The sequence below is a fragment of the Coptis chinensis genome, chromosome 9 (assembly GCF_015680905.1).
Source record: "Coptis chinensis isolate HL-2020 chromosome 9, ASM1568090v1, whole genome shotgun sequence".
NCBI lineage: Eukaryota > Viridiplantae > Streptophyta > Magnoliopsida > Ranunculales > Ranunculaceae > Coptis > Coptis chinensis.
In genome coordinates this window covers 4416236-4442417 of record NC_141464.1, presented here as the reverse complement: position 1 = coordinate 4442417, position 26182 = coordinate 4416236, and the positions used below count along the sequence as shown (strand labels likewise).

Sequence of the window (26182 nt, the reverse complement as noted above, 5' to 3'; positions counted from 1 at the left end):
CAGCTCACTAGGAAACTCTTCCGACACGTGGATCGAAAGTGATTAGCTTTTAGCACAAGAACTGGGAATCGTGTGAGTTGAGTTAGGAGCAATGATAGTAAACTTTTTGAAATAATTGTTTGTATATGTGACTTGGGGTTTTGATTTAAGTTGGTTTAATTCTTGGGTTTACGACTGAGGTATGAGGTTTTATATAAGCCTTGGATGTATATTTATTGGATTTTCAGGTTAAGACAGGATGTGTGCATATGAAATGTCAGAAATAGAAAGGAGACTTTGCCGAATTTTTTCTATAATTTGTTGTTTTATAGTTGGTTTTAGTAAATAGAATATAGTTGGTTGGTCCATCACGTCTCAAGTTTTGAATATAGTGTATAGTGTATGAGTGTTTGAATTAGAACTTAGTATATGTATGAATGTATGTGGCTTTTGGATACTAGAACTTGGTATTTTATCCGTTCTAGAACTTGGTATTTTATCCGCTCTTGGATACTAGAACTTGGTAGATTTGTGATACAGATATGGGGAGGCATTTTTGCTATGTAGTCCTCGAAGGCTTCACTCGTGGAGTTTACAAAGATTGGGAAGATTGTAAAACTCAAGTATAAAAATCTTGCGGAGTTCTATGGATGCCCGTCCATAAAAGAAGTCAAGAAAAGTTGGCCGCTCACCTTAGGCGTAGAATGTCTACTACATCTATTCTAAGTAGGTGCATTCGACCCGTCGAAGAGACCCAGACGATGATTGCAACTCCCCAAATTGCTATGAAACCTTCTGACATTCCAAATGCACCAACAGAGAAGATGGGACATAATGTGGTTGACCAACGTGATGATTGGGTGTACATCCGGTATTTGATAGTTGTGTTTTTAGTTGTTTTAATTGCTGTTATGATTAAGTTACTTTTAGTGTTGTAGTCGAATCGTTGTAATTTAAAGACTTTGAACCAAGTATTAAGTTATCTTTGTTAGGTGTAAGGTTGTACTTACATATTTTCATCTTTGTTGATGTAAGGATATTTTACTTTGTATTCGTCTTTGTTCATGCGTTGTAATTTATTAATTAAATCTACATTTGAACCAAGTCTTGTTCTCTGCGTTGTATTGAATGTTTTGCATCAATTTTGCGGTAAGTGCGACCGCGGTGAGTGCTCTCTCGTAGGTGAGTGCTGCGTGTGAGTGCTCTGTGTAGGCGAAAGTCTGCGAACAACATTATTCAATTGGTCTGCAGGTGTGCACTTTGCTAGTGTAAATCTTTCTGAGTTTAGTAATGTCCTCCGTCTTCCATCTACATAAAAGAACAAGGTGATAAAACCTTCGAGGATGTTGGTACAGGATGTGCACATAAGAGTAAACAAAGCATTCGGGATTTGATTATTGACTTCAAACCATGCATTCCTCGTGGGATTTCTTTGGTATTGCGTGGTTTTAACATGCCTATCATGACCATGAACGAGACGAAGAACGCAAGTGATCCAAACAAAAGGGCCATGTTCATAGGGTTCTTGATCCATTCTTTGCTCATTTTCCATAGTGCATCCCAATCAATTCTCTACGAACAAAGGGCAAATGGAAACGTTCTACGAAATATGTGGCTTGGAGAAGAAGGAACTGAACGCGTGAAATCTTGTCTCATCCCCACAAACTGCGGAACTTAGTGGATGGTGAAGATAAACTATGCCGGAGCGAATCAAGTTTCAAGAAACCCACTGGCCTGCCGACCATCCTTGTAACGGACTCCATGAAACCTTTTTAGTATTTTCATGGCCTAATAGTCCCCTTTGAAATGTGAAGAGGAATTCGACTCTTGACTTTACAACCATTAAGTGTGGTACTCAAATTTGATATTGAATTTTCACTTAACTTCCTCCACACCTTCTCCATTAGCGGTTGAAACCATTGCAAGCGTATATTTTTTAAGCTTTTTCAAGCTCGCTAAGCGTTGGAAAATAAAAACCAAATCCTAGAACTCATAAAGACGAACCACATTTGATTATTCTTTGGTACAGCTAAAGATCTCAAGATATAGCATACAACAACCCAAGATTTGCGATTATGGGCAATAAGGCTAGATGACTTTCAGTGAAAACTCATAGACACTTTGAAAACTTATTGTGAAAACAGAAACCGACTTCTCGATCGATTAATGAGAGATGCCAAAGACCTTGTCAAAACAACTAATAAGAAAAGTTTGAATCGGTGATTACGCCATCTCCATCTGAAAATATATTGTCAAACTGACTTAACATATAAACAGAAATGTAGTCTAATCAATTTCAAAATGATATCTGCTTGGAACCACATGAAACATACACTTATCCCCTGTTTATTAATGTGGAAAAGCTGCTAAAATAACTTATTCTAGCCAATTATGTTAGTGGGAACTACAATGCAACCAACCAACTATTCTACGCTAATGGAAAGTAAATAGTGTAATGTGGCATCGATTCCAAAAATCCACCAATAGCATTTCACACAGCCAGGGCCGGCAGCAGCCACCAATAGCACACTTCACACGCCAGCAGCCACCAATGGTAGCCAAGTACACTTCACCGCGATGCGGCACAGCCACGCCAAGCACACTTCACACAAAGAAAGAAGAACCACCAATAGCACACTTCACACAAAGCAGCCACCACCAATAGCACACGGCCAGCCACCAATGGTATCCAAGTACACTTCACACAGCCAGCAGCAGCCACCAATAGGACACTTCACACACTTTCGCCTACACTTCACATAGCAGCAACACACACTTCACACACAGCGACACCACACACACTTTTCGCCTACACTTCACACACAACAACATACACTTCAACAAATCACGAAGTCCACTTTGCCATGAATACTCCATCGGGGAATGAATACTCCAAGAAGGGAGGGAGGGGTAGTATCATCAACCACACTAGAAGGTTCACCAAGTCCAAAGCGTTTTCGTACTCTCAACTTGTGTATCACCAAAGCTTTCACCAAGTACACTCGCGGCTTGTGGAGTGTCACCAACAAAGCGGCCCAAAGCTTTCACAAACATTGAGGATGAAGTGAGTAGTCATTCCCAAAAATTACACAAGCTTCACAAAATAGGTAAACATCCTCCCTTTTAGGTGTCTACATTTGCGGGATCGCCTATAACAATAAACAATTTCTAACAAGCACGTTATGGCTATAAACATAGTAATAATTTGTTACAAGATAGTCAAGTAAATTACCCTGAAATACGCATCCCATGCTTGACGATCAACGTCAATACACTTGGTTTGTTGGTTGTATGAAAAACCAAACTTCGGTTACTCGAGAAGTTCTTTGACAGCTATGTAATCTCTCTTCAACGTTTTTATCCTAGAACGTACAGTCTCATCCCCAACTGACGATTCAACTCCCTAGCCATCATGGACAAGGTCTCACTCTCCCACCTATTATTTGACGTTCTGCCCGTACCATTTACAGTATGATCCAACAACAATTCAATTAGGATCTTATCCATCGTGGGAGACCAACGGATATGCTGACGACTTGCCATAACTACGAGAAAAAAAAGTTAAATGTGAACTAATTGAACAACGTATTCACAAGTAATCAAACTAACACTTACAACCATTTTATATATACACTAAACAACATTGTGTATAAATAATGATAATTACTCTTACAACCATTTTATATATACACTAGATAGGGGGCCAAAACAACCCAGCTTAGTAGGTGCTTAGATGTTAGTTCCGTCAAGTGCGCCAACATGCAAACTATGGATGCTGACTACATGGAATGAGAAAAAACATACTTAGGGCCGAAGCGCATCAGGTTGAATTCTTTATAGTTCGTCAAGGCCAAGAGCAAACTACTTTAGTCTCATGTAGTTCCGCAGGTGACTCTGATTACACCTATAAAGAAGGCGCTTTCAAGCCGGAGTCTTGCTTGAGTTCTAAAGGATCTCGACCTAACGGCCCCCTCGGTGACCCATCGAAGGGCTTATCCCGTGAGTAGAAGAATGTTTAGCTACTTGAGAATTTTTTTCTCTGGCCCGACTCAACTTTCCGTTATGAGCATTCGGTACATGTATAAGTCCTTGGAAGAGTGAAAGGGTCACCACTCTTGAGGATCTCCCCTAATCTTAGATAGGTCGTATGAGGATTAAGCGGTTCATTCTTTGTGCTTACACACTAGCTACCCTTTCTCCAAGCTCCAGCGGACCCTTACCGAGTCTTGGCCGGAGGGGTTTATTGCACAAAAACGCCGGACGCAGGCTCTGAAGAGGGAAGCCCAACGAATGTCGGATGCAAAGCCCCGCACCTCATTAAGATCATATTGGCATACTCTCCCAAAAAGAAAGAGCGGACCCCATTGAAGGCGGGGATGAGGTACAACAAGGCCATTTCGTCCACCGCCCTTCTCGCGGGCCGTGCGTGGGCGTTACGCTCATCTGACTCCCACCCCGACAAGCGGTTAGCCTTCCTCTACAAGGAATGGAAGTGTGGATGAATCGACATCAAATAGAGGAATTCAGTTCTCTTTTCAGCAATAACATGATAAGAGCATCCCTTTCACAAAACCCTACGGCTTTGCGAAATGATTTTTTTCTATCATTTACGCCAAAGCCTATCTTCAAGCCTAAGAAATTCAAGATAGGCTGCGTTCATTTGCTCGCTTGGGCAGCTTGCCTCGGTTGATCTTGCCCGCGTGGTTGTAAAAGCTTGTGTTTGCTTCTACAACCTCTTGAAAGATAGGCGAAAGTTCACGCCCATAGACCCGGACTAGCCAATAAGCTATCCGAGTTGGGCGGTCGAATTCCATATGTTTTTCAATAAGAGATACTTTTACTTTGGAATCGATGGCGGTTGGAGGTACCGGTAGCGAGATCCCCACGAGTATAATAAATGGAACGAAAGATTCCATAAATATTATCCTTAGTTTTTCCACATAATTCAATATTGAGAAATGAGTGGATTCTAGCATTCAATTCCTCCGTTGGACTTGTTGCGAGTCTATCTCGAACAAATTCTACCCAGCCCGCATCCTGACGAGGGAGACTTCGGATACCCTTCAAGCAAGGCAAGGTCACTTCACATTTGCTAAAACAGGGCATCCCGGCGAAGAAAAAAAAAGGTGATACACTGGGTAGGAGTGTCTCGAGAACCCCTAGGGCGGGATAAACGATTCTTAAAAATACAAAAGGAAAAAAAAAAGTAATGAAGTAATGAATCTTAATAGCCAAAAAAGGCTTTATTTCTTAAAAGAAAGAAATAGATCCCTGCCTCGACTTGAAAAAATGACGGATTCCTAGCCATGGAATGGATCAAAGAACTAAGGGCGTTTCCAATACCGAAAGAAATAGATCCTTCGATTGTCTATAAACTACCAACAGGCAACATATACTAGAATTTACTGATGGTTTTCTCTAAAATTAAATCATGTCTACAAAAGTGGGGCACAGTAAATGTCAAAACTATTTAAAAACACACACACACACACAATTCATGTTATCTTGATTTTCTCATATCCATTATGGGGAAAACAAATATTACATGGACACGCTATATTTTGAGAATAATCCGTGTCGGATACCTATCTACGTCTCCGTGTCGGACACACATCACACACACACAAATTGTATGTAATATACCTCGATTTTTGATATTTTGCCGTGTCGTATCTGTGTTAGAGACATGCACACCTATCCGTGTCCATGTACCTTGGGAAAAAACTAACATGCATTCACTTTAATTCTATTCAAGCTGAATTCTCCAACTAACACAAATCATTGAAATAGAATCTCCCAACAAGAATATGACAAACAAGTATCCATGCCATATTGCCATCCACTTAAAACACCCCAATATAAATATATAAATAAATCTTTCACAAAAAGCAAAGACAGAGAAAGCTAACCGTACTTTGTGTATGTGACGATTCGAGTTAGAAGTAGTATTCCAAACGAGAAAAGAAATAAAAGAGAGCTCCTTATAAAAAAAAGTTCAAATTATTTCTTCTCTTTATTTGAATCTAGTTAACGTAGATGGACATCAACAAACAGAACTTAACATGCATAACTCCATGCAACTACATCTCTGATGTAAAACAATGTAAACAAAACAATGTGTGATAATGTAAAACAATGTAAATTCGTTGATAGTGGTGCTGTTGAGTTTGTGTGATAATGTATCGTGTTATATTGGCATTATGAGATTTGATTAAGTATTTTACTTGATTAAACAAATAAATAGACAGAAAGAGAAGTAAGAATGGCAAAACTTGAGTAAATTTCTAACCTTGATTCAATTAAAAGAGGAAGAGGGCTGCTCGTTAATCGAGAGAGAGAGAATACAGAGGAGAGAGCGAGAGAAGTCACCTTTTTAATAGATCTAGGGTTAAAAATATTTGCCGAATTTGCCGGCAAATTTTTTTGGGTTATCAAGCACCGTCAAACTTGGCAAATGACATTTGCCAACATTTGCCTCTCGACGAAACAAGCAGCGGCAAATAGTTATTTTCCTGCTAGTAATTTGCCGGCAAATTATATCATGGGAAAATGTTTTCCCTCTTTCATATTTGCCCAGCATGCGGGAAAACTTATCAAGCAGGCCCTTAGTCAATATTATATTACTATTATTTTTATTATTTTGGACATTTAATAAAATGAGAGTGTTACATGCAATAAACCCAATGACTTATGTAGGAGTGGGAACCCAAGGACTTATGTAGGAATGGGGTCATTCCATAAGTGGAACAGTGGAATGAGTATTTCTTCTTTGTTGAATTTACAGGTTTGAACCTGTCTGTTATTCCCCATCGCGTTAACTTGACTAAATTTACGTGAGGTTCGTGTCTCGACTTTTTAACCACCAGGCCAAAACTATAGAGCAGAAAATCATGTCCATTCTCCAAGAATCAACTAAATTTGATCATCTCATTCAAATCCATGCTTACGTCAAAAATAATTTCATTTTAGCTAAGCTATTGCGCCAAATCTTTTCTTGTTCGTCGCTTAAGAACTTGCAATATGCACGGTCTATTTTTGATGAAAATCAGTCTCCAGATACTTTTATATGGAATACTATGATTCGAGCTTACTTAAATGTCCCAAACCCCAAAGAGTCTTTGTCACTTTTCTTCCAAATGCGGCTTCGAGATGGTATTGTTGTTGATAGTTTCAGCCTTTCTTTGGTTCTTCAAGCGTGTGGGAGATCTGTAGTTTTACTGGAAATGACTTGAATTGTGGCACAAAATTTTCGCTCCTCTGTGCTTCTAGTTCTAATAATACAGGTACCTTATTCACTTATTTTGATATTCTTTACTTTTGCCTTCTCCTCATAGCGCTGATAGTTTTTAATTTATTCTGTCGTACGACGGTAATGCCTGACACCCTTATTATCACTGGTAGTTCGAACAAATCAAAGCTTGGATAATAATTGGAGTAATTGGAGGGTTGATTGGTTTTGTCCTTTTTGGAGGTGTACTATTTCTTCTGTGTAAGGGCAGGTGTAAAGGCTATAAGCGTGAAGTTTTTGTAGATGTTGCAGGTATACAATTTTCTTTTTTAAATCGAGTGGATCTGTGGAGGCCCGGAGGGCATTCCAATTTGTATCTTATATAATAATAGTGCAAGTGTTCACATTGTACTTGTTTATCATTTGAGCATGGACTCTAAAATTGGTTTTTTGGAGTTGTACACTTTTTTGAGTTCTCGCTTACATAGGGTTCATCTGCATCACATATTCACATCTGGATGGTCTATGCATGTGTGCACCTGCAAATTACTTAGGATGAAGAGGAAAAATAACTCCAATAATAATGTGCCTTCTCAAGCATTTTGCTATGATATTTTGGCAACTGGTGTTGTTATGGATTGCATAATAATAATAAGAACAGTAACAGTATTAATCTTATGTAATAATAACAATCACTGTTATTATTGTTATTACGAATAGCAATGATCATTAATAAAGGAGTAGGACTTTTTTTGAAAATGTGATAGTTCAAGCAAGTTATATGGATTCCTTTTTCGGAGTCCACTGTGAGATCAAGCAGTAACAGGTATTCATTATTTGATGTGTAACACTTCATTTTCATGGACTTGGATTGTCTAGGAAGTTTTTTACTTGCATGTACTGTAAAGTTCTTAAAAAGATCGAAAACATACTAATAGCGACAGCAGTTTCCCAAAAGTTAATTTACGATGGGTTTCTCAGGTGAAGTCGACCGAAGAATAGCATTTGGCCAACTAAAAAGATTTGCATGGAGAGAATTACAACTGGCTACTGATAGCTTCAGCGACAAAAATGTTCTTGGCCAGGGAGGTATATAAAGGAGTGCTTGCAGATAATACAAAAATTGCTGTAAAACGATTGACTGATTATGAAAGTCCTAATGTGATGTTAAGGCTGCTAATGTTCTGCTAGATGAAGATTTTGAACCAGTTCTTGGGGACTTTGGCTTGGCAAAATTAGTGGATGTTAGAAGAACTAATGTGACAACTCAAGTTCGTGGAACTATGGGCCATATCGCACCTGAGTATCTGTCTACTGGAAAGTCATCCGAGAGGACAGATGTTTTTGGTTATGGTGTAATGCTTTTGGAAATTGTAACCGGACAACGTGCTATAGACTTCTCTCGGTTGGAGGAGGAAGATGATGTGTTATTGCTTGATCATGTAAGACCATTTAAATTCCTGAAGTTAAATACTATGAATGGCTAGAATTTTTATACAGAGCCACAGATATTTGCGCCTTTTGGTCTTGGTACCTTACTTATAGTTGTTAGCTTGGAGTTACTGAATATAATCTTGCAGATTACTCAAAAGGAAATTGTTACTGTTCTAAACCATAGGATATAAATGCCACCATGAATTGTATCAACACGGTTCTCGTGTCAATGAGTTATTTTTTTTACTTGCAAATATATATGCACTAAGATGGTAAAATTAGAAAATAGTAAAAGAAAATACGTAAATGGATTCCAATAGAGAGAGAATGTCTAAAATGTGAAGGTATACCACAGGAGAGCTCCTGTTTCTTTGGGATTAGGATTTGATTCAAGTTTTGTGGATGCACTGTTGATGTATAGTTCCTTTATTGATGTACATGAAATTCCTATTACTGGTCTTTTAAGTAGGTGTTCTCTTATTTCAACTTGTTAATGTGTATTTCTTCTCCTTTTGCTTTCTTTTGTCCTTACAGGTAAAGAAGCTGGAAAGGGAGAAAAGACTAGGGGCCATTGTTGACCGCAACCTAACTAGGAATTACAACAGCCAAGAGGTGGAGATGATGATTCAAAGTTGTTCTACTTTGCACCCAACCGTCACCTGAAGACCGTCCAACAATGTCGGATGTGGTACAGATGCTGGAAGGAGAGGGACTCGCGGAGAGGTGGGAAGAGTGGCAGCAGGTTGAGATTAATCGGAGACAGGAGTACAAGAGATTGCAGATGAGATTTGACTGGGGAGAAGATTCTGTTCATGACCAAAATGCAATTGAGTTGTCTGGTGGAAGATGAGTACATATGTATCTACTACTTGGTGGACTATTACCTTAGAATTAAATGATCCTTACAGTGAAAAGTATTTTCACGAAGCAACTTCAAGGCCATCATTGATTATTTTCTTACAGATAAATTTCAGTGAGTTTGTTTGTTCAGAGAAATTTCAAAAGAACTATTGGACAGCAGGTTCTCTTTTTATTTATTTTTTGGTTTTCAGGTAGGTCTTACTCCAATACTGTATGATCAAATTTATTCGAAATGTAGAATATGTAGAGTGAAGCGATTCTAATGCAATTCCAGAACAATGTCAAACACTTCTTGTTAGAATGACTTGTGAGAGAGCTTTAAACAAAGTTGTGCTGAGTGTTGAAACTTTTCTTTGAGACGAGGACTTCCTCAGCAGGGGAACTACGCCTTTTTATTTTTGTCCCTTAAATCCGGTTAAAACTTGCTACATAGACATTTATAAACTCCCTAAAAACCTACATTACCCACCATGCCGCCATCACCATTTTGAGTTAAGACTTGTGGCCCTGCTAGTGTCAACTCTCTCTTTGAATCATTTCTTTAGTATGAACTTTTAGGGTTAATGAAGACGTTCCTTTTAGGTATTATTTGCATTTTGGTTTCAGAAACTGATTTTACTAGTTGCTCAGTAGTATGTCGTCATGGATACTATGCGTGTTGATATCAGCAGAACATGTTGGGGTTTATACCAATACCAATCGATTCCCCCACTACACAGATAATTTGTATGAACACAATTCAACTCCAGACAAATTCTAAATATCAATTACAACCTATACTAACATGCCCAACTCGCTAAACAACTATTAATAATAGATAATAATGTAAAGCAGAATTAAACGAATACCACAACACAAAGATATACCGTGGTTCAGCCAATGGTGCCTACTTCCACAAGAACTAGTTCTTCATAAAGTGGGAAGGAAGATTACAATCTCTCCTTTTCAGTCTCTCACCTTACTAGATCACTCTTATCTCTTTACAGGGTTGTCTCTCTGTAAATGTTATCTCTCAATCTTGATTGCTTTCAAGATTGGGTTTTCTCTTTCTGGTTGTTTGTTTGCATTAGTCCTGGTTTTTCAAAACCTTGGTTTTGTTTTTATAGGAAAAAACAAATTTTGCGGTTACTGTAGCAAAAGCCCACGAAAATAGACTTGGGCACGGGTCGCACTCAGGTCAAGATTAATCTGAGCGCAGGTCGTGCTGAAAGGCCTGGAGGTCTTCTACGGCATGGGCGCGGGTCGCATCTTGGTCAAAGCCAATCTGAGCGCGGGTCACGCTTTGACATCTCAACGCAGAGTGAATTCCTTTCCTTTTCATGTGAGTGATAAAGCCAACAATCTCCCCCTCCCGAACAGTGAGGGGGGGATACCTCCATGCAATTTCCAAATCAACAGGAGGAGTGTGTTGCCATTCCGGCAATATCACAACAAATATCAAACTTACCTTTCGGTAAGACTTTGGTCATCATATCCGACCCGTTCTTGTCGGTATGGATCTTCTCGATACACAAATGATTGTCTTCGAGTACTTCTCTAATCCAATGATAACACACGTGTATGTGCTTGGATCTAGAATGGAAACTCGGATTCTTGCTCAAATGGATGGCGCTCTGACTGTCACATAGAACTACAAACTGTTTCTGCTTTATCCCTAGTTCGTCGAAGAACCTCTTCATCCATAGCAACTCTTTGCAACATTCTGGGCGCAATATACTAAACCTGCAGGTGGAGAGGGCAACACACTTTTGCAACTTTGATTGCCAAGAAACTGCTCCCCCTGCAAAAGTAACCAGATAACCGGAGGTGGACTTTATCGAGTCAACATTACCTGCCATGTTTGCATCAGTGTAGCCTTCAAGTAAGGGCTTACTTCCACCAAAGCACAAACATGATTTAGAAGTGCCCTTGAGATATCTGAATATCCACTTAACACCTTCCCAATGCTCTTTCCCCGGATTTGACAAAAAGCGGCTTACAATGCCCATGGCAAAAGCAATATCCAGTCTTGTACACACCATTGCGTACATCAAGCTGCCCACTATGGATGCATAAGGAATCTTTTCCATCTAACTCTGCTCATGCTCACCCTTTGGACACATCTCTTTGGTCATGCGAAACTGGCCACCAAGCGGACAACTGAATCTCTTCAACACCTTCTCAATGTAGCTTTCTTGAGAAAGCCACAACTTCCCACTCTTTCTGTCACAAGTGATCCGCATCCCAAGTATCTGCTTTGCTTGACCCAAATCCTTCATCTCAAAGGACTTACTCAAGTCTTTCTTCAGCTTGGATATCTTGTTGATGTTCGGGCCAACTATCAACATATCATCCACATACAGCAATAACACTATGAAATCCCCATCTAGAAATCTCTGAACAAACACACAATGATCAGTAGCAGACTTCTTGTATCCATGCTTCGCTATAAAGGAATCAAACTTTATGTACCACTGTCTCGGTGCTTGCTTCAACCCATACAAGCTCTTTATCAGCTTGCATACTAGGTGCTCCTTGCCTTTGACCTCAAACCCCTCTAGCTGGTCTATGTAGATATCTTCTTCAAGGTCTTCATGAAGAAAAACTGTCTTAACATCTAGCTGCTCAACCTCTAGGTTCATACTTACGGTCATACCCAATACCACCCGGATAGAAGTCATCTTCACAACAGGAGAGAAAATCTCATTAAAGTCAATCCCTTTCCTTTTACCAAATCCCTTCACAACAAGGTGAGCTTTGTGCCTTGGGTGAGGATTGTTCTCCTCATGCTTGACTTTGTATATCCACTTATTCTTGAAATTTTTTCGTCCTTGTGGTTTCTCAACTAACTCATAAGTGTGATTCTTATGCAAAGAATCTATCTTGTCATTCATGGCCTTCAACCACTTTTCTTTGTCTGTACCTTCAAGTGCCTCTTGATAGTACATAGGTTCTCCACCATCCGATAGTAAAACGTACGTATGTGGTGGATACCTGGTTGAAGCTAGTCTCTCTCTGTTTGACCTCCTTGCCCCATCTGTTGGTGCCTTAGGAGGATGCACTTTTGCTTGCTCTGGTGGTGGTTCATGCATCTCATCTGCATCTTCTATACCAATAGGTTCTATCCCATCATGAGCAATAGGATTCTCATCATGAGCTTCAAACTCATGGTTCTCTGCATTCTCAATGCCTTCTGTACTTTCCACAGTAGGAACTTCTGGTTCTGAATCAACAAGATCATTGGTGAAAGCCTGTAGCTTCTCACCCTCCTCAAAGTCTGCTATGGTTTGGTCTTCCAAGAACACAACATCTCGACTTCGGATTACCTTCTTGTTAATCGGATCATAGAGTTTATAACCAAACTTTTCATCTCCATAACCCAGAAAAATGCACTGCTTGGCTTTGTCATCAAACTTGGATCTCTCATCCTTCGAATATGCACAAATGCCCTGCACCCAAATACCCTCAAGTATCTATAATCAACATCTCTGCCTGACCATACTCTCTCTGGATAATCATTATTTAGAGGCTTTGATGGCGATAGGTTGATCACATGCACGAATGTACGCATTGCTTCTACCCAGTAGGTCCTAGGTAGCTTAGAGTGAGACATCATGCATCTTATCCTCTCTACAATGGTACGGTTCATTCTCTCTACTATTCCATTCTGTTGCGGTATCTTGGGAACGGTCTGCTCATGACGAATCCCATGACTCTGGCAATACTCTTCAAATGGCCCAATGTACTCACCCCTATTATCTAAGGGAATACACTTCAACAACTTCCCAGTCTCTCTTTCCACCATGCTGTGGAATTTCTCAAACACGCCAAGTACTTCATCCTTGGTCTTCAGACTATAAGCCCATATCTTTCTTGACGTATCATCAATGAATGTCAAGAAGTACAAAGCTCCCTGGTGGGACTTTACTCTCATAGGACCACATAAATCAGTGTGCACTAGTTCAAAGACATTGTCCTTTCTGTGAGATGGGAATCTTTGGAAAGACACCCTGTGTTGCTTTCCTACCAAACAGTGAGTACATGTATTTAAATGTGTACCTTTAATATCTGGCACGACCTTTTGCTTAGCAAGAACTTCCATCCCTTTTATGCCCATATGACACAGTCTCTTGTGCCACAGTTCAGAGGAAGTTTCTTCTTCTGCTGCATTCACTTCTGCTTTACACAAACTAACCTGTGTTTTGTAAAGAGAGCAAGTTTTCTTTCCTCTAGCTGCTATAATGGAACCTCTGCTCAGTTTTCATACCCCGTTACCAAACGAGTTTACAAAGCCATCGTCATCTAATTTCCCAGCTGAAATTAGGCTTAATCGTATGTCAGGGACATGTCTTACATCTTTGAGTGTCAAGGTGTAGCCTACATTGGTTTCTACATGAACATCTCCAATGCCTATAATCTTTGAGACGCCACTGTTACCCATCCTCACTTCACCATATTCACCACAGTTGTAGGTAGTGAAGAATCCCCTATGCGGTGTGACGTGATAGGATGCTCCTGTATCTATCACCCACTCGTATCGACATGAGGTACTAAGACAAAGACACACCACCACAATCGATACAATTCCCATTAGATCATCGACTAGTGCAGTAGTATCTCTGCCTGTGTTTCCGTTCCTCTGCACCATGTCTTCATGTACACAGTTATTCTTATCATCCCTCTTCAGTGTTCTGCACTCATATATGAAGTGGCCCTTGGTGGCACAATAGTAACATTGCCTCTCTGCCTTAGGAGTTCTAGCTTTACCCCTAGATTTAGTTCTGTCACCACCTCTAGAACGAGATGGTTTTCTGTATCTATCTCTCCCCCGTTTCTCTGTGACAAGGATCTCTGAGTGTGAGGAGCTTCCTTTTGAACTCCTTCTAGTCTCCTCATTCAAGAAAGACGTGGTAGCCATCTCTATGGTAATAATTCCATCCTTGGCTGCTCCGTGTAGAGAGACTGCTAATGTCTCCCAACTTTCGGGTAGAGAGCCTAATAGAAACAAAGCCTCAACTTCGTCTCCCAAATTGATCTTCTTCAAATGCATCTGATTGATGGTATTCTGTAATTCGTTAAGATGCTTAGACATTGAAGAACCTTCTTGGTACTTCGTGTCGGCAAACTTCTTAACGACCAACACTTTGTTTCCGCCCGACTTCCTCTCATAAAGGTCTTCGAGTTTCTTCCATAAGCTGAAGGTTGTAGTCTCTTGGGACATATGGTGAAAGGCACTGTCGTCAATCCACTGTTGAATGTATCCAATCGCTTTTCTATCAAGCTTTTTCCACTCAGCCTCATTAGTCTTTTCTGGTTTTATTCCCTTATTCTCAATGGGAAGTGCCAAGTCCTTGCAGTATAGCAAGTCTTCCATCTTGGCTTTCCAGATGGTGTAGTTCTTCTTATTCAAACTCGTCATGCGAGTTTTCACGGACTTGTCCATCTCTACAAGTTATTTAAGCTCAAATCTTCTCTCAGGAGTTTTATCAAACACCTTCCAACCAAGATTTGGATAACACCCTAGGCTAATCTAACCAATTCCCTGATACCACTTATTGGGGTTTATACCAATACCAATCGATTCCCCCACTACATAGATAACTTGTATGAACACAATTCAATTCCAGACAAATTCTAAATATCAACTACAACTTATACTAACATGCCCAACTCGCTAAACAACTATTAACAACAGATAATAATGTAAAGCAGAATTAAACTCATACCACAACACAAAGATATACCGTGGTTCGGCCAATGGTGCCTACTTCCACAAAAGCTAGTTCTTTATAAAGTGGGAAGGAAGATTACAATCTCTCTTTTCAGTCTCTCACCTTACTAGATCACTCTTATCTCTTTACATGGTTATCTCTCTGTAAAGGTTATCTCTCAATCTTGATTGCTTTCAAGATTGGGTTTTCTCTCTCTGGTTGCTTGCTTGCATTAGTCCTGGTTTTTCAAAACCTTGATTTTGTTTTTATAGGAAAAAACAAATTTCGCGGTTACTGTAGTAAAGCCCACGAAAATAGACTTGGAGCGCGAAATTCGCTTTCGAGGTCAAGACCAATCGGCTGGTCGTCTTTGAAAGGCCTTGAGGTCTTCTACGGCATGGGCACGGTCGCCTTGGTCAAAGCCAATATGAGCGCGGGTCGCGCTCTGACATCTCAACGCAGAGTGAATTCATTTCCTCCTCATGTGAGGGATAAAGCCAACAGAACATACTATGCGTGTTTATATTTCTTATTCCTCTATGGTGTCTCAGGACTGTGCTGTTGGTGTACTCTTTGCCATGCTCCCAGTTTTAGGTGGTTACAGTGGCTTTTTGCAGGGGATAGTGTCAATGGCAAAGCTGTAAGCTCTTTTCTTTAATCAACTTCTTTGGAAATGTACACGGTGAATACAATAATACAAGTTTGTTGTCTACTCTCTCAGTTGTATATTGAACATCTGTTTGATAATTTGTTGTGATGCATATTGATAACATATTATTCATCGAGATCACTCTGTGAAATCGAAACTGGGAATTTCACTTTTATCAAACCTATTCCACCTTGCCGAAATGCGTTTGAAATTCAGTAACGACAAACTGGACAAGTAGTATGTGAACCTAACCAAGCATCAATACATTTTGGATGAAAGACATGATCACATTTCGGTAACAATCTAAGCGTTTCATCATCTTCGAATTCATTTAAACAAACTGCACACTCGAGAGCAAAGGCCGATTTTTAGATCTTTCACTACTGAGTACATGAATGTTGGAAACTTTTCAATTACGGTTTAGAAAAATACTAGAAATTAGGGACGATTAATTTTGTAATGTTGGAGACAAGCAGTGGTATGCGTATATACCTTTGATTTAAAGTGTTGAAACTATCCCATTACATGAACCTATCACTTTGGATTTGGAAGCTTCAAAAGGAGATTCACCTGGGACTTTGACTTTAAACGTTTTATCAAATCCATCTACACAGTAAACTTGTGTCTTGCATACGACGGTAGTAGCTAAGAAATTAACATCGTGTCTTTCAATAGAACCATATATAAATAAAATAAATTTACAAATAAGAGTAGCTATACTTTTTAAATCTTAAATATTTTAAAAGCACAAAAAATGAAAAAAATGAAATATTTGCCACAACAAATTTGGACAATCAAACAGCAGCAAATGGTTGCAAATCAGGGCAAATAATATTTACCACAATATCATCAAAATAGTGACAAATTAAATTTGCCACAAGTTATTTGCAATTGTCACATAGCAAATTTGATAGTGACAAATGGTGACAAAATTTGCATTTGCCACACCTCTTATCAAACATACATTTGCAACCCACCCCACTAAAATTGTATCCATACGTTGTTGAGAGTGGCTAATAGGATCTGCGGTAACAAACCTAAACACTTCCATCCTCAATTTAAGTCGAAATAGAAGCCCTTAAGTCTCGCTAAACCCTCACAGCCTCGTTTTTTCCACTTTATTTTCCAAACTTTTAATAAATCAACAGAAATACCTAATAATGATGACCACACTAATGATGCATCTAAATATGATCCTTCTGCTTCTGTAATTGTGTTTAAAACAGTTTTACCTTATCTCCAACATGCCGGTTTTATGACGAGCAGAAAATTCTTGTTAGTCGGCTGAATTTAATTCCTCGTATATTAAATATACTCCATCACATCATAATTCTGCGTATAATTAGGATGACAGAGATGCCTGTGGATCCAAGTTCCGGTCATGCACTCTCCTTCTCGTCCTGTGGCGGTGAAAGATCAGCAGGGTTGGAAAGTCCCACCTTGTATATCGAATTGGAAGAATCCTAAAGGTTATAATATCCCTTTGGAGAAGCGTCTGGGGGTTTGCAAGAAGTTCAGATTAATGATAATTTTGCAAGCATTGAATGTAGCAGAACGAAAGGCAAGAGAAGCTGTTGCAATGAGGTCAAAACTTCAAAAAGAAATATTGATGAAGGAGAAGGATAGGAGGGAACAGGAATTGCGAGCACTGGCACAGAAAGCTCGGTCTGAAGGTAGTGGACGTGCACCCCCTCCCTCTTTTATCATTACAGCTGAGAGCAACACGATGGACGGTGATGAGATGAAGCTAGACAATCAAACGATGATAGAAAGTAAGAGGGAGAACGAGACAAGGGAAGAACGTTTAGTGCGTGAAAAGGTTCGTGGAGAGAGACGAACTGAGAGGAAAAGGGAGAGAAGGTTGGAGGCCAAGGATGTGGCAATGGGGAAGAAGAGCAAGATTACAAGGGATAGGGATAGAGATATCAGTGAGAAGGTTGCGCTACGGATGGCTAATACTGGAGCAGGGTGTGGGGGAGAGGTAATGTACGACCAGAGGCTATTTAACCAAGAGAAAGGAATGGACTCTGGATTTGCCGCTGATGATCAGTACAATGTCTATGGTAAAAAGCTATGTACTGCAAAATCTACTTTCGATAGCATTTACAAGCCAAAGAAAGACACTGACACTAATATGTATGGAGGTGAAGATGAGCAGCTGGACAGGGTTCTGAAGACAGACAGGTTTAGGCCTGACAAGGGATTTGCTGGTGCTAATGAGACGGCAGGTCCAAGAGAAAACCCGATTGAGTTTGAGAAAGAACCTGATCCATTTGATTTGGATCACTTTTGGACAAAGGTGATTAAAGGCGAGTAAGCAACAGACGAGGTTGGGAGTGGAGGGACCATGAAAGCAAGTGCTGGGTCTTTAAAGCAAGATGGTATTGATGGAGGATCCGGCAGGACTCGCCATTGGTTTGAAAAGGGTCTTGAATAGCCCAATTTAATATTTGAAGGAACACTTAGCTCTTTAATGTACTTTTTTTTTTGGATATAAAAATAACTTGCTCTTTAATGTATCATTATCACGTATGTTTCCATTTTCTGATCATTATCACGCTGGTGAACAAATTCAATGCAGAATCTGTTTAACTCTGATGGTAACACTTTTTTTTTATTCTCTCTTTTTATTCTAGTCAATTTATTTAGGGTTTTACTGATTTAATGAAAATTTAGGGAGGGATTTTATTGTGCCATGTAAATGCAAAGGAACAGGAAAATATGTTCACAGGGAATGTTTAGATCATTGGAGGGCAATACGGGTAAGTCACACAATTTGTTAATTAATTGTATCGTGTGGGCATTGTTTTGAATGTGAATATGTTTATATGCAGGAGGGTTTTGCATTTGCTCATTGTACTACATGTAAGGCTCCATATCATTTGAGAGTGTATGGTGCTGCTGATAGGAAATGGCGAACTTTGAAGTTTCACTTTTTTGTTACTAGAGATATCGTATTTACTTTCGCCGCTGTTCAACTCGTGCGTGGTCGTAAGCTTTTACTTGTTTTTATGATACACTGTTGAGGTATTTTCGTTATCTGTTGCGAGTGTGGTCTGATTTATTTATGGGTTTTTGTAGGTAATTGCGTCATTGGCATATTTGGCGTACTTTACTGATAGTTATCAGCAATTCGGGCTTCATTCATCCTGGGGTTTTACTGGTGGACTTAGTTTCTACTACATTTGTGGTAACTCTCAGGATAAGATCATCTATTTGAATGTCTGTGTGTGGATAGACTGTTACTCTTTCCAGCCCATTTCCGTCTACTACCATACAACTCACTCTGATGGGTGGTATGCTTTAAAGGTTTAACTGTGCTTTGTTATTGTTGTTCCCTAGAATCTGAGTTCTAAAACTCAGTCCCTCATTTCTCAACTATGTCAGGCGTTTCTCAGTCACTATATTAATGGTCATAGCCATATAACGAAGCCTCTACTAATACAATCTACCTGTTTCTCGTATTTCATAACCAAAAAGGAAAAAGGAAGGAAGAAAAACAAAATGGAACGAAGAAAGAAAACGTATTGGAAAACATTGTACTAGACCATCACTCTGTGATTGGGGCTGGTATCTGTTTCTCTGCCGGTAGGCAAGGATTTCGTTTCTACTATTGTTTGTTTCTTGTGACATAGTTTTCATTTATAGAAATGCTGGCTTTGCAACTTGTCTGGAAGACATTTTGTATCTGATGTTTGTAGTTTATTCATACCAAAGATTAAACTTTTTATTAGAACTGGAAAGATTCATGCATCATTACAGAGCATTTACTCTTGGTCATTCGTGCAACTGGATAAATGCCTCTTAGTATTAATGTCTTGTAATGTTCCTTAGGCTTATATACACCAATTTACTGACTTGTTTTTTTTTATGTCCATATTAATGGGGAGGGATAGAGCCACTTTTTTTATGCCCACATTGTATACACATTTAGGAATAACTGAATTAAGGGCTAATTTTTTGTGGATGTAATTTCCCTGCCGCGGGGAACATGTTCACCAAAGAATCAGCTCTTTTGAAGAAGTCAAACCTTATAAAAGGTGTTACAAAATCAAACATTGTGGACCGTTAGATAAAAATTTAAAATTGAACTCAAGTTTTTGCAACCATAGACATACACAAATAAGACAATTTTTTGTGAGGATGATCTCCATGGTGACCATATCTTATCTGTGAAATATCAGTACTTAATTCATGTTGTAAGTACACAATGTGGCTCTATCCTTTTACTAGGATATGGATTCTATCCTTAATGAATAATATAATCCTCAATGTCATATTTGTGGTGTGGGGTGATCATTTTTTCCTGATCCACAAAAGTATAGATATTATTTGTACAATCTAACAACGAAAGAGAGGGTGCTGTGATGTTAATGCACTTTTTCTACTTGCTGACAATTGCAGGAGCGCTACTGTTTTTTGCTTTTCTAGGATTATCAAGATGCTTCATTACTTGTTACTATCGAAGAGTGTGCAATGATTTAGCCCAGCCATGTCGAGAACTGTGTCTTTGTTGCTGCCAGCCTGGGTAAATCTTTTCGAGTTTTTGGAATCCTGGATGTACTTTATCATCTCTTACTGTCAGTATGTTTTAATATTAACTTGTACAACTACATCCACAGTCATCCTGGTTCCCTAAGCTATTTGCATAAGTTTGCAAGATCCATCCATTGTATTATTGTTTATCATACTGTTGATTCATCCATCATCTGGTTTAAGAGGTCTGGTTTGCAAGCTTCCTATTTTCTTTCCTGTATTTATATTGGATGCATTTTAGTATTAATTTGTACATTCACAGTTATCCTGGATCGTGAAAGACACAGGGTAAGAAATTTCTTCTGTAATTAACAGCAATTAAAAGATAGCGGGACCTCTTTCTCCCTCCCCTACTGGGATCCTGTTATTACCTTCTACAATATGTTTGGTCAGAAAAAAATAAATTTGGAGTAGTATGTTACACATTCTATTCCATGTAAGATGTTTCAGAAGGTTAAATACTCATATTTCATCATGATTCATGAGTTTTGGAAAACATAAACTACTTACAGTAATGTCTATATATTAGTAGGTGTTGATGGAAAACATGAATTTTCTCTTAAGATGGATTGTTTTTTATTCTCACGTTATGCTTGTTGCTCCACTTGTGATCTCCTCCATTTATCTAGATCTACAATAAACAGTTAGTTCATCCAATCTGCCAATCGGCTTTATGTTCTTTTTATTCCCACCTGAGCACGTTCAGCAGTTGAAGACACTCTGGTCTTCTATAAGCTTCAAGCAACCGTTTGTCATCCATACATAGTGGAATACAGTGTAGAGTGTAGACGGACTTGCTGTTTTTATGGCAAGTCTGTCTACAGATTTGCAAGAAGTTCAGATTAATGATAATTTTGCAAAGGTGCAAGAAGCATTGTATGTTGCGGAACGAAAGGCAAGAGAAGCTGTTGCAATGAAGTCAAAACTTCAAAAAGAAATATTGATGAAGGAGAAGGATAGGAGGGAACAGGAATTGCGAGCACTGACACAGAAAGCTCGGTCTGAAGGGAGTGGACGTGCACCCCTTCCTCTTTTATCATTACAGCTGAGAGCAACATGATGGACGGTGATGAGATGAAGCTAGACGATCAAACGATGATAGAAAGTAAGAGGGAGAACGAGACAAGGGAAGAACGTTTAGTGCGTGAAAAGGTTCGTGGAGAGAGACGAACTGAGAGGAAAAGGGAGAGAAGGTTGGAGGCCAAGGATGTGGCAATGGGGAAGAAGAGCAAGATTACAAGGGATAGGGATAGAGATATTAGTGAGAAGGTTGTGCTAGGGATGGCTAAACACTGGAGCAGGGCATGGGGGAGAGGTAATATATGACCAGAGACTATTTAACCAAGAGAAAGGAATGGACTCTGGATTTGCTGCTGATGATCAGTACAATGTCTATGGTAAAAAGCTATGTACTGCAAAATCTACTTTCGATAGCATTTACAAGCCAAAGAAAGACACTGACACTGATATGTATGGAGGTGAAGATGAGCAGCTGGACATGGTTCCTAAGACAGACAGGTTTAAGCCTGACAAGGGATTTGCTGGTGCTAATGAGACGGCAGGTCCAAGAGAAAAACCGATTGAGTTTGAGAAAGAACCTGATCCATTTGAATTGGATCACTTGTGGACTAAGGTGATGAAAGGCAAGTAAGCAACAGACGAGGTTGGGAGTGGAGGGACCATGAAAGCAAGTGCTGGGTCTTTAAAGTGAGATGGTATTGATGGAGGATCCGGCAGGAACACTTAGCTCTTTAATGTACTTTTTTTTTGGATATAAAAATAACTTGCTCTTTAATGTATCATTATCACGTGTGTTTCCATTTTCTGATCATACCCTTCCATTTTCTAGTTGCTGTAATTCAAGTGTAATTTAAGGGCCTGCTTGATAAAATTCCCGGCTGCCTGGGCAAATATGTAAAGGGAAAAGAATTTCTCACTTAAAAATTTGCCGGCAAACTACCTAGCAGGAAAATAGAGTTTTTGGAAAATGTCATTTGGCAGGTTTGCAGTGTTTGATAACACAATTTTTGCCATCGGCAAATTCGGCAAACATATTTTTTGATCAATTTCAACCCTAGTTTTGATCATTCGCTTCTCTCACTCTCTCCCTCAACCCTAAAAGGATGCTATGTTTTTATTCATAGGTTGCTAATGAACTTAAGTTTTGGTATTGTTATTTTTAATTTTACTTGAATTTCGGGAAGTGGGTACACGCCCATAGCATGTTAATTACCTATTCTTCGACCAGGTACTCTTTCTCTCACTTCAAATCATTATACTTTTTATAGAAATTGTTAATATCAATTTCTTTTACATTTTTTGCTACCAATTTTAGTGGATTTCAATTCCAGTTGTTTTAGAGATTCCTTCTCATCTGTCTCTCTCTAGCTCCATCAACCAATTAACAGGTAAATTTTATTTCAGATATGTTAACTATGGATATTCCTATTTGTACAATTAATGTCAGTTTTTCTCGGAAGTTATTGGGGTTGCTGTGTTTCTTTGTGATAAATCGATGGGTTTTTTCTGCAAGAATTGAAATTGTGAAGCTTATTGGATAGAACGTGTTACTCTCACAGCTTATTGGATGGAGTCGAGGGTCTATCAACTGCAGGAATGACACCCCTTGCTTCTGACTTGGTTGAGCTGAAGATAAAACTAGAGGCCCCAAAGCTCAATGTAAGTGGATACATTTGATGCAAGTAGTTATCATCTTCTGGGTTCTTTAAAAGGCCAGTTCATGATCTATAACACCTCTAATCATATGTGCTAGTTTTAAATAACTAATAAGTGGAGAACAAAAGTATGCGCATACAATGAACTGTTTTGCATCGGGCAGCTGTTCTAGAAATACTTATATCGACTTCTAGCAACCATTATTTTTTAATTCTCTTAAGTGAGTAACTGATTAAGAAAAGAGTATGACTACGGCTTTATAGTCGACCAGTTACCCAAAAATAAAAAAAACTGTAGGAGACCAAATTGGGTCAGTGACTCACGTTGTGTTCAGGCAAAATCCATGTGGCCACATGCAATATTATTGACAAGTTGACTAGTTGAGCTGCACAAGTAACAGTAAACTGCCCTTGACTCATTTTCTTCTTTAACAGCCAATGGTTTCTTGCTTTTGTCCCACTACTACTTCTTCTTCTTCTTTGAGAAAGAGTTGACAGAAGAAAGAAGAAGAAAAGATGAAAGAAGGGTTGGGCAATGATGGGTTTGTGAGAGCAGATCAAATAGATTTGAAAACTTTAGATGAACAACTTGAGAGGCATTTGAATAGAGCATAGACAATGGAGAAGAAAAGAGACAAAGTGTAGGAGGGAAAGAAAAGGTAGTGAGTAGACAAGAATGGGACATTGAGCCAAGTAAACTTATTATAAAACTGTTATTGCTCGTGGCACTTTTGGTACTGTCCATAGAGGAATATATGATGGCCTTGACGTTGCTGGTAATATAACTATATATACCCTCCTGTTTTTATTATGTTTATGAAAGAAAAGATAGTGAGTAGACAAGAATGGGAAATTGAGCCAAGTAAACTTATTATAAAAACTGTTATTGCTCGTGGCACTTTTGGTACTGTCCATAGAGGAATATATGATGGCCTCGACGTTGCTGGTAATATAACTATATATACCCTCCTTGTTTTATTATGTTTATAAGATTACTAGTTTTTTAGAGAATTTTAGGCTGCCCATTGGGGTTATATGTAAAACATTTGTAGTTTTTTAGGTGCATATTTAGACTCAATCTGTACCAATGCAGATGTTTTAGACACCCTTTTGGATTTGTATGTGTGACTGTATGATTGTATTTATCAGTAAGGGTAGCTTTTTGGTGGCCGATCTGAATCAAGGAGATCCAAATGTGTTGAATAATAGTAGATTTTCCAGCATCTGATCTTTAGTGGGGTTTGTTTGTTTGAAGTTGATCCTGTCGAAACGGTTTCTGGTTAATTTAGAATATGCAATCCTTTTCTACTTGGTTCTCATGGAATAATCTGGTCTCATGGGTTGGGGATGATTTGTAGTTTCTGCAATCTTGTGAATTAGACTTCTGTTCCATAGATTTAGATTGATCCATGCTAATTGTTACATAACTTGGATCATATCTAAGATTCAATGTTGTGCAGTTTAGAGGCGAATTTTATGTAGAGCATCTATCTTCATTGTACAGGTTGACATAGCTTTTTAGTAAGCAATAACTTGAATGTATTGAACATTTGAACCCTACTATTGATTTCTTTTATTTAGCATGTGCTACTCTATTTCTGATTTTTCCTTAAGTACATGTGTCTAGGAAAATTTTGAGCTAAATAAGACAGTTACATAGGCAGGACAGAGTAGGGTTTGAATTCCCCCAATCCTTTATTGCAACTCACAGTGTTTGATGATATGGCATTTAGAGGTATGATAGCTACTACCTCCTGTTTGATATGGCTTATGTCTAAACATAAATAGATAGGTTCAATGAGACTTCAGTCCAATGCAGCAAGTCCTACGCTATGTGAAGGTGTATGTGAAAGGTTAGGCAGTCGATAAGATACACCGTCAGAAATCTGTCGTCTGAAAATCAGGATCTGCGTCAGTTTTGGAGCCATGTTTTCGCATAGTTTGGCTAAGATTCATAATCCATACTAAAACATGAAAAAGCAAGACCCATGTGTGTGCTTTCCAACCCTTTTGGCCTCGACACATTCAGAGTCCTGTGGAGATAGACACGGTCTCTATAAGTTTGGTTGGCAGAAAACAGTGCGTCAGAAATCAGTTTCTGCGCACTGTGTTCAAGCCTAGTTTTAGCATATTTAGAACGAGTTTGAGAATTTTTGTAAAACATAAAGAAGTAAGGTCTGTGTGTTGTCTTTACAACGCAAAAAACCTTGTTGCTTTTGAATATCTGTGGAAAGAATTGTGCTATCCCGAAGATAGCCTTCAGAAATCTAGTTTGCTGAAAATCAGGATTTTTACCGTTTTCGACCTAAGTTTTTTTCTAGATGGTTGAGGTTGGGACTTCGAGTATGTGTTCAACTTAAATTATTAAAAGTGTTAACTAAAATTATTTTTTTGTGGTATTTGAATTAATATGCTTGGAATGATTTGAATGTTTAAATTAAATTATTGTGTGCTTGTGCCTTGTGGTGGTGTGTATTGTTGGTGGTGCAGATGTGTGTTGCAGGTGGTGATGCAGGTGTGTGTAGGTGGTTGGGCTGCTTGTGTGTGACTGTTGGCTGCGGTGTGCTGCTGGTGTGTGCAGGTAGAAAAAAGAAAGATGAGTTCAGGGAGACTGCAGAAGAGTTCAAGATCCCCAGATACCGAATTTATTTTGAAAACTTTCTAAAACTAGATACTGAATTTGTCTGAATCATCTCGACCTCCTTTTTCTTTGGTCTGATATTTTTTTTTTATGTTAACTGTGATATTTTTATTGTCAATGTGGCGCCATGTTCCAAGTATTGTCAACACTCATATGCTTTGGTTTGACTTCTTCACCACATACAACTTCTGTGCTCCAAGCCTCCAAGCATTCCAACTTTCCAAGTAGTTAGAAAGTACAGAGAAAGTAGAGCGAGTACAGAGATACAGAATGGAATACAGAACCAACTGAATAATTCCTTCGTATGAAGCTATTGTATGTGGTGAATCCTCGGTTTTAAAACGGGGCAAAATATTTAAAAGAACAATAGAGTGATAGACCATCAAATAGTACAAAACGCAAACTCATAAATCCATGAATCTACTAGGATTGTACCAAAACAAACATTCCTGGGTAACTAGGGATATAAGGAAGACACTTGGTTGGGAG

At 38.9% G+C, this 26182-nt stretch overlaps 2 protein-coding genes and 2 pseudogenes across 3 annotated transcripts in view; all 4 read left to right on the top strand.

Annotated features, from left to right (window-relative positions):
- Positions 1–9803, top strand: part of LOC147474482 (LRR receptor kinase SERK2-like) — a 62602-nt pseudogene extending 52799 nt beyond the window's left edge. The window contains exons 3-6 of the transcript XR_015209657.1: positions 7192–7321; positions 7381–7519; positions 8189–8649; positions 9176–9803. The product of XR_015209657.1 is annotated as an LRR receptor kinase SERK2-like (transcript). The remainder of the gene's footprint in view (positions 1–7191; positions 7322–7380; positions 7520–8188; positions 8650–9175) is intronic.
- Positions 9804–17222: 7419 nt separating this feature from the next.
- On the top strand, positions 17223–18363 carry LOC147474481 (SNW/SKI-interacting protein A-like). Its single transcript, XM_086582316.1, has 2 exons — positions 17223–17904; positions 17992–18363. Exons 1-2 carry the CDS (start codon positions 17223–17225, stop codon positions 18156–18158), a joined length of 849 nt encoding a protein of 282 aa, XP_086438442.1. The 3' UTR covers positions 18159–18363.
- Positions 18302–20583, top strand: LOC147474480 (uncharacterized). Its single transcript, XM_086582317.1, has 5 exons — positions 18302–18441; positions 18518–18603; positions 18676–18822; positions 18923–19031; positions 20246–20583. The coding sequence occupies exons 1-5, from the start codon at positions 18417–18419 to the stop codon at positions 20371–20373; spliced, it is 495 nt and encodes a 164-aa protein (XP_086438443.1). The 5' UTR covers positions 18302–18416; the 3' UTR covers positions 20374–20583.
- Positions 20584–21182: 599 nt separating this feature from the next.
- Positions 21183–22202, top strand: LOC147474479 (SNW/SKI-interacting protein A pseudogene; annotated as a pseudogene).
- The last annotated feature ends 3980 nt before the right edge of the window (positions 22203–26182 follow it).

Bases quoted from the DNA above. Each gene is read 5' to 3' on its own strand.
- LOC147474481 (XM_086582316.1), top strand. From the start codon at position 17,223: ATGCACTCTCCTTCTCGTCCTGTGGCGGTGAAAGATCAGCAGGGTTGG. The intron at 17,905-17,991 runs GTAAAAAGCTAT...ATGGAGGTGAAG, and splicing joins TGATCAGTACAATGTCTATG to ATGAGCAGCTGGACAGGGTT.
- LOC147474480 (XM_086582317.1), top strand. From the start codon at position 18,417: ATGCAGAATCTGTTTAACTCTGATG. The intron at 18,823-18,922 runs GTGCGTGGTCGT...GGGTTTTTGTAG, and splicing joins CTTTCGCCGCTGTTCAACTC to GTAATTGCGTCATTGGCATA. The intron at 19,032-20,245 runs GTAACTCTCAGG...TGACAATTGCAG, and splicing joins TAGTTTCTACTACATTTGTG to GAGCGCTACTGTTTTTTGCT.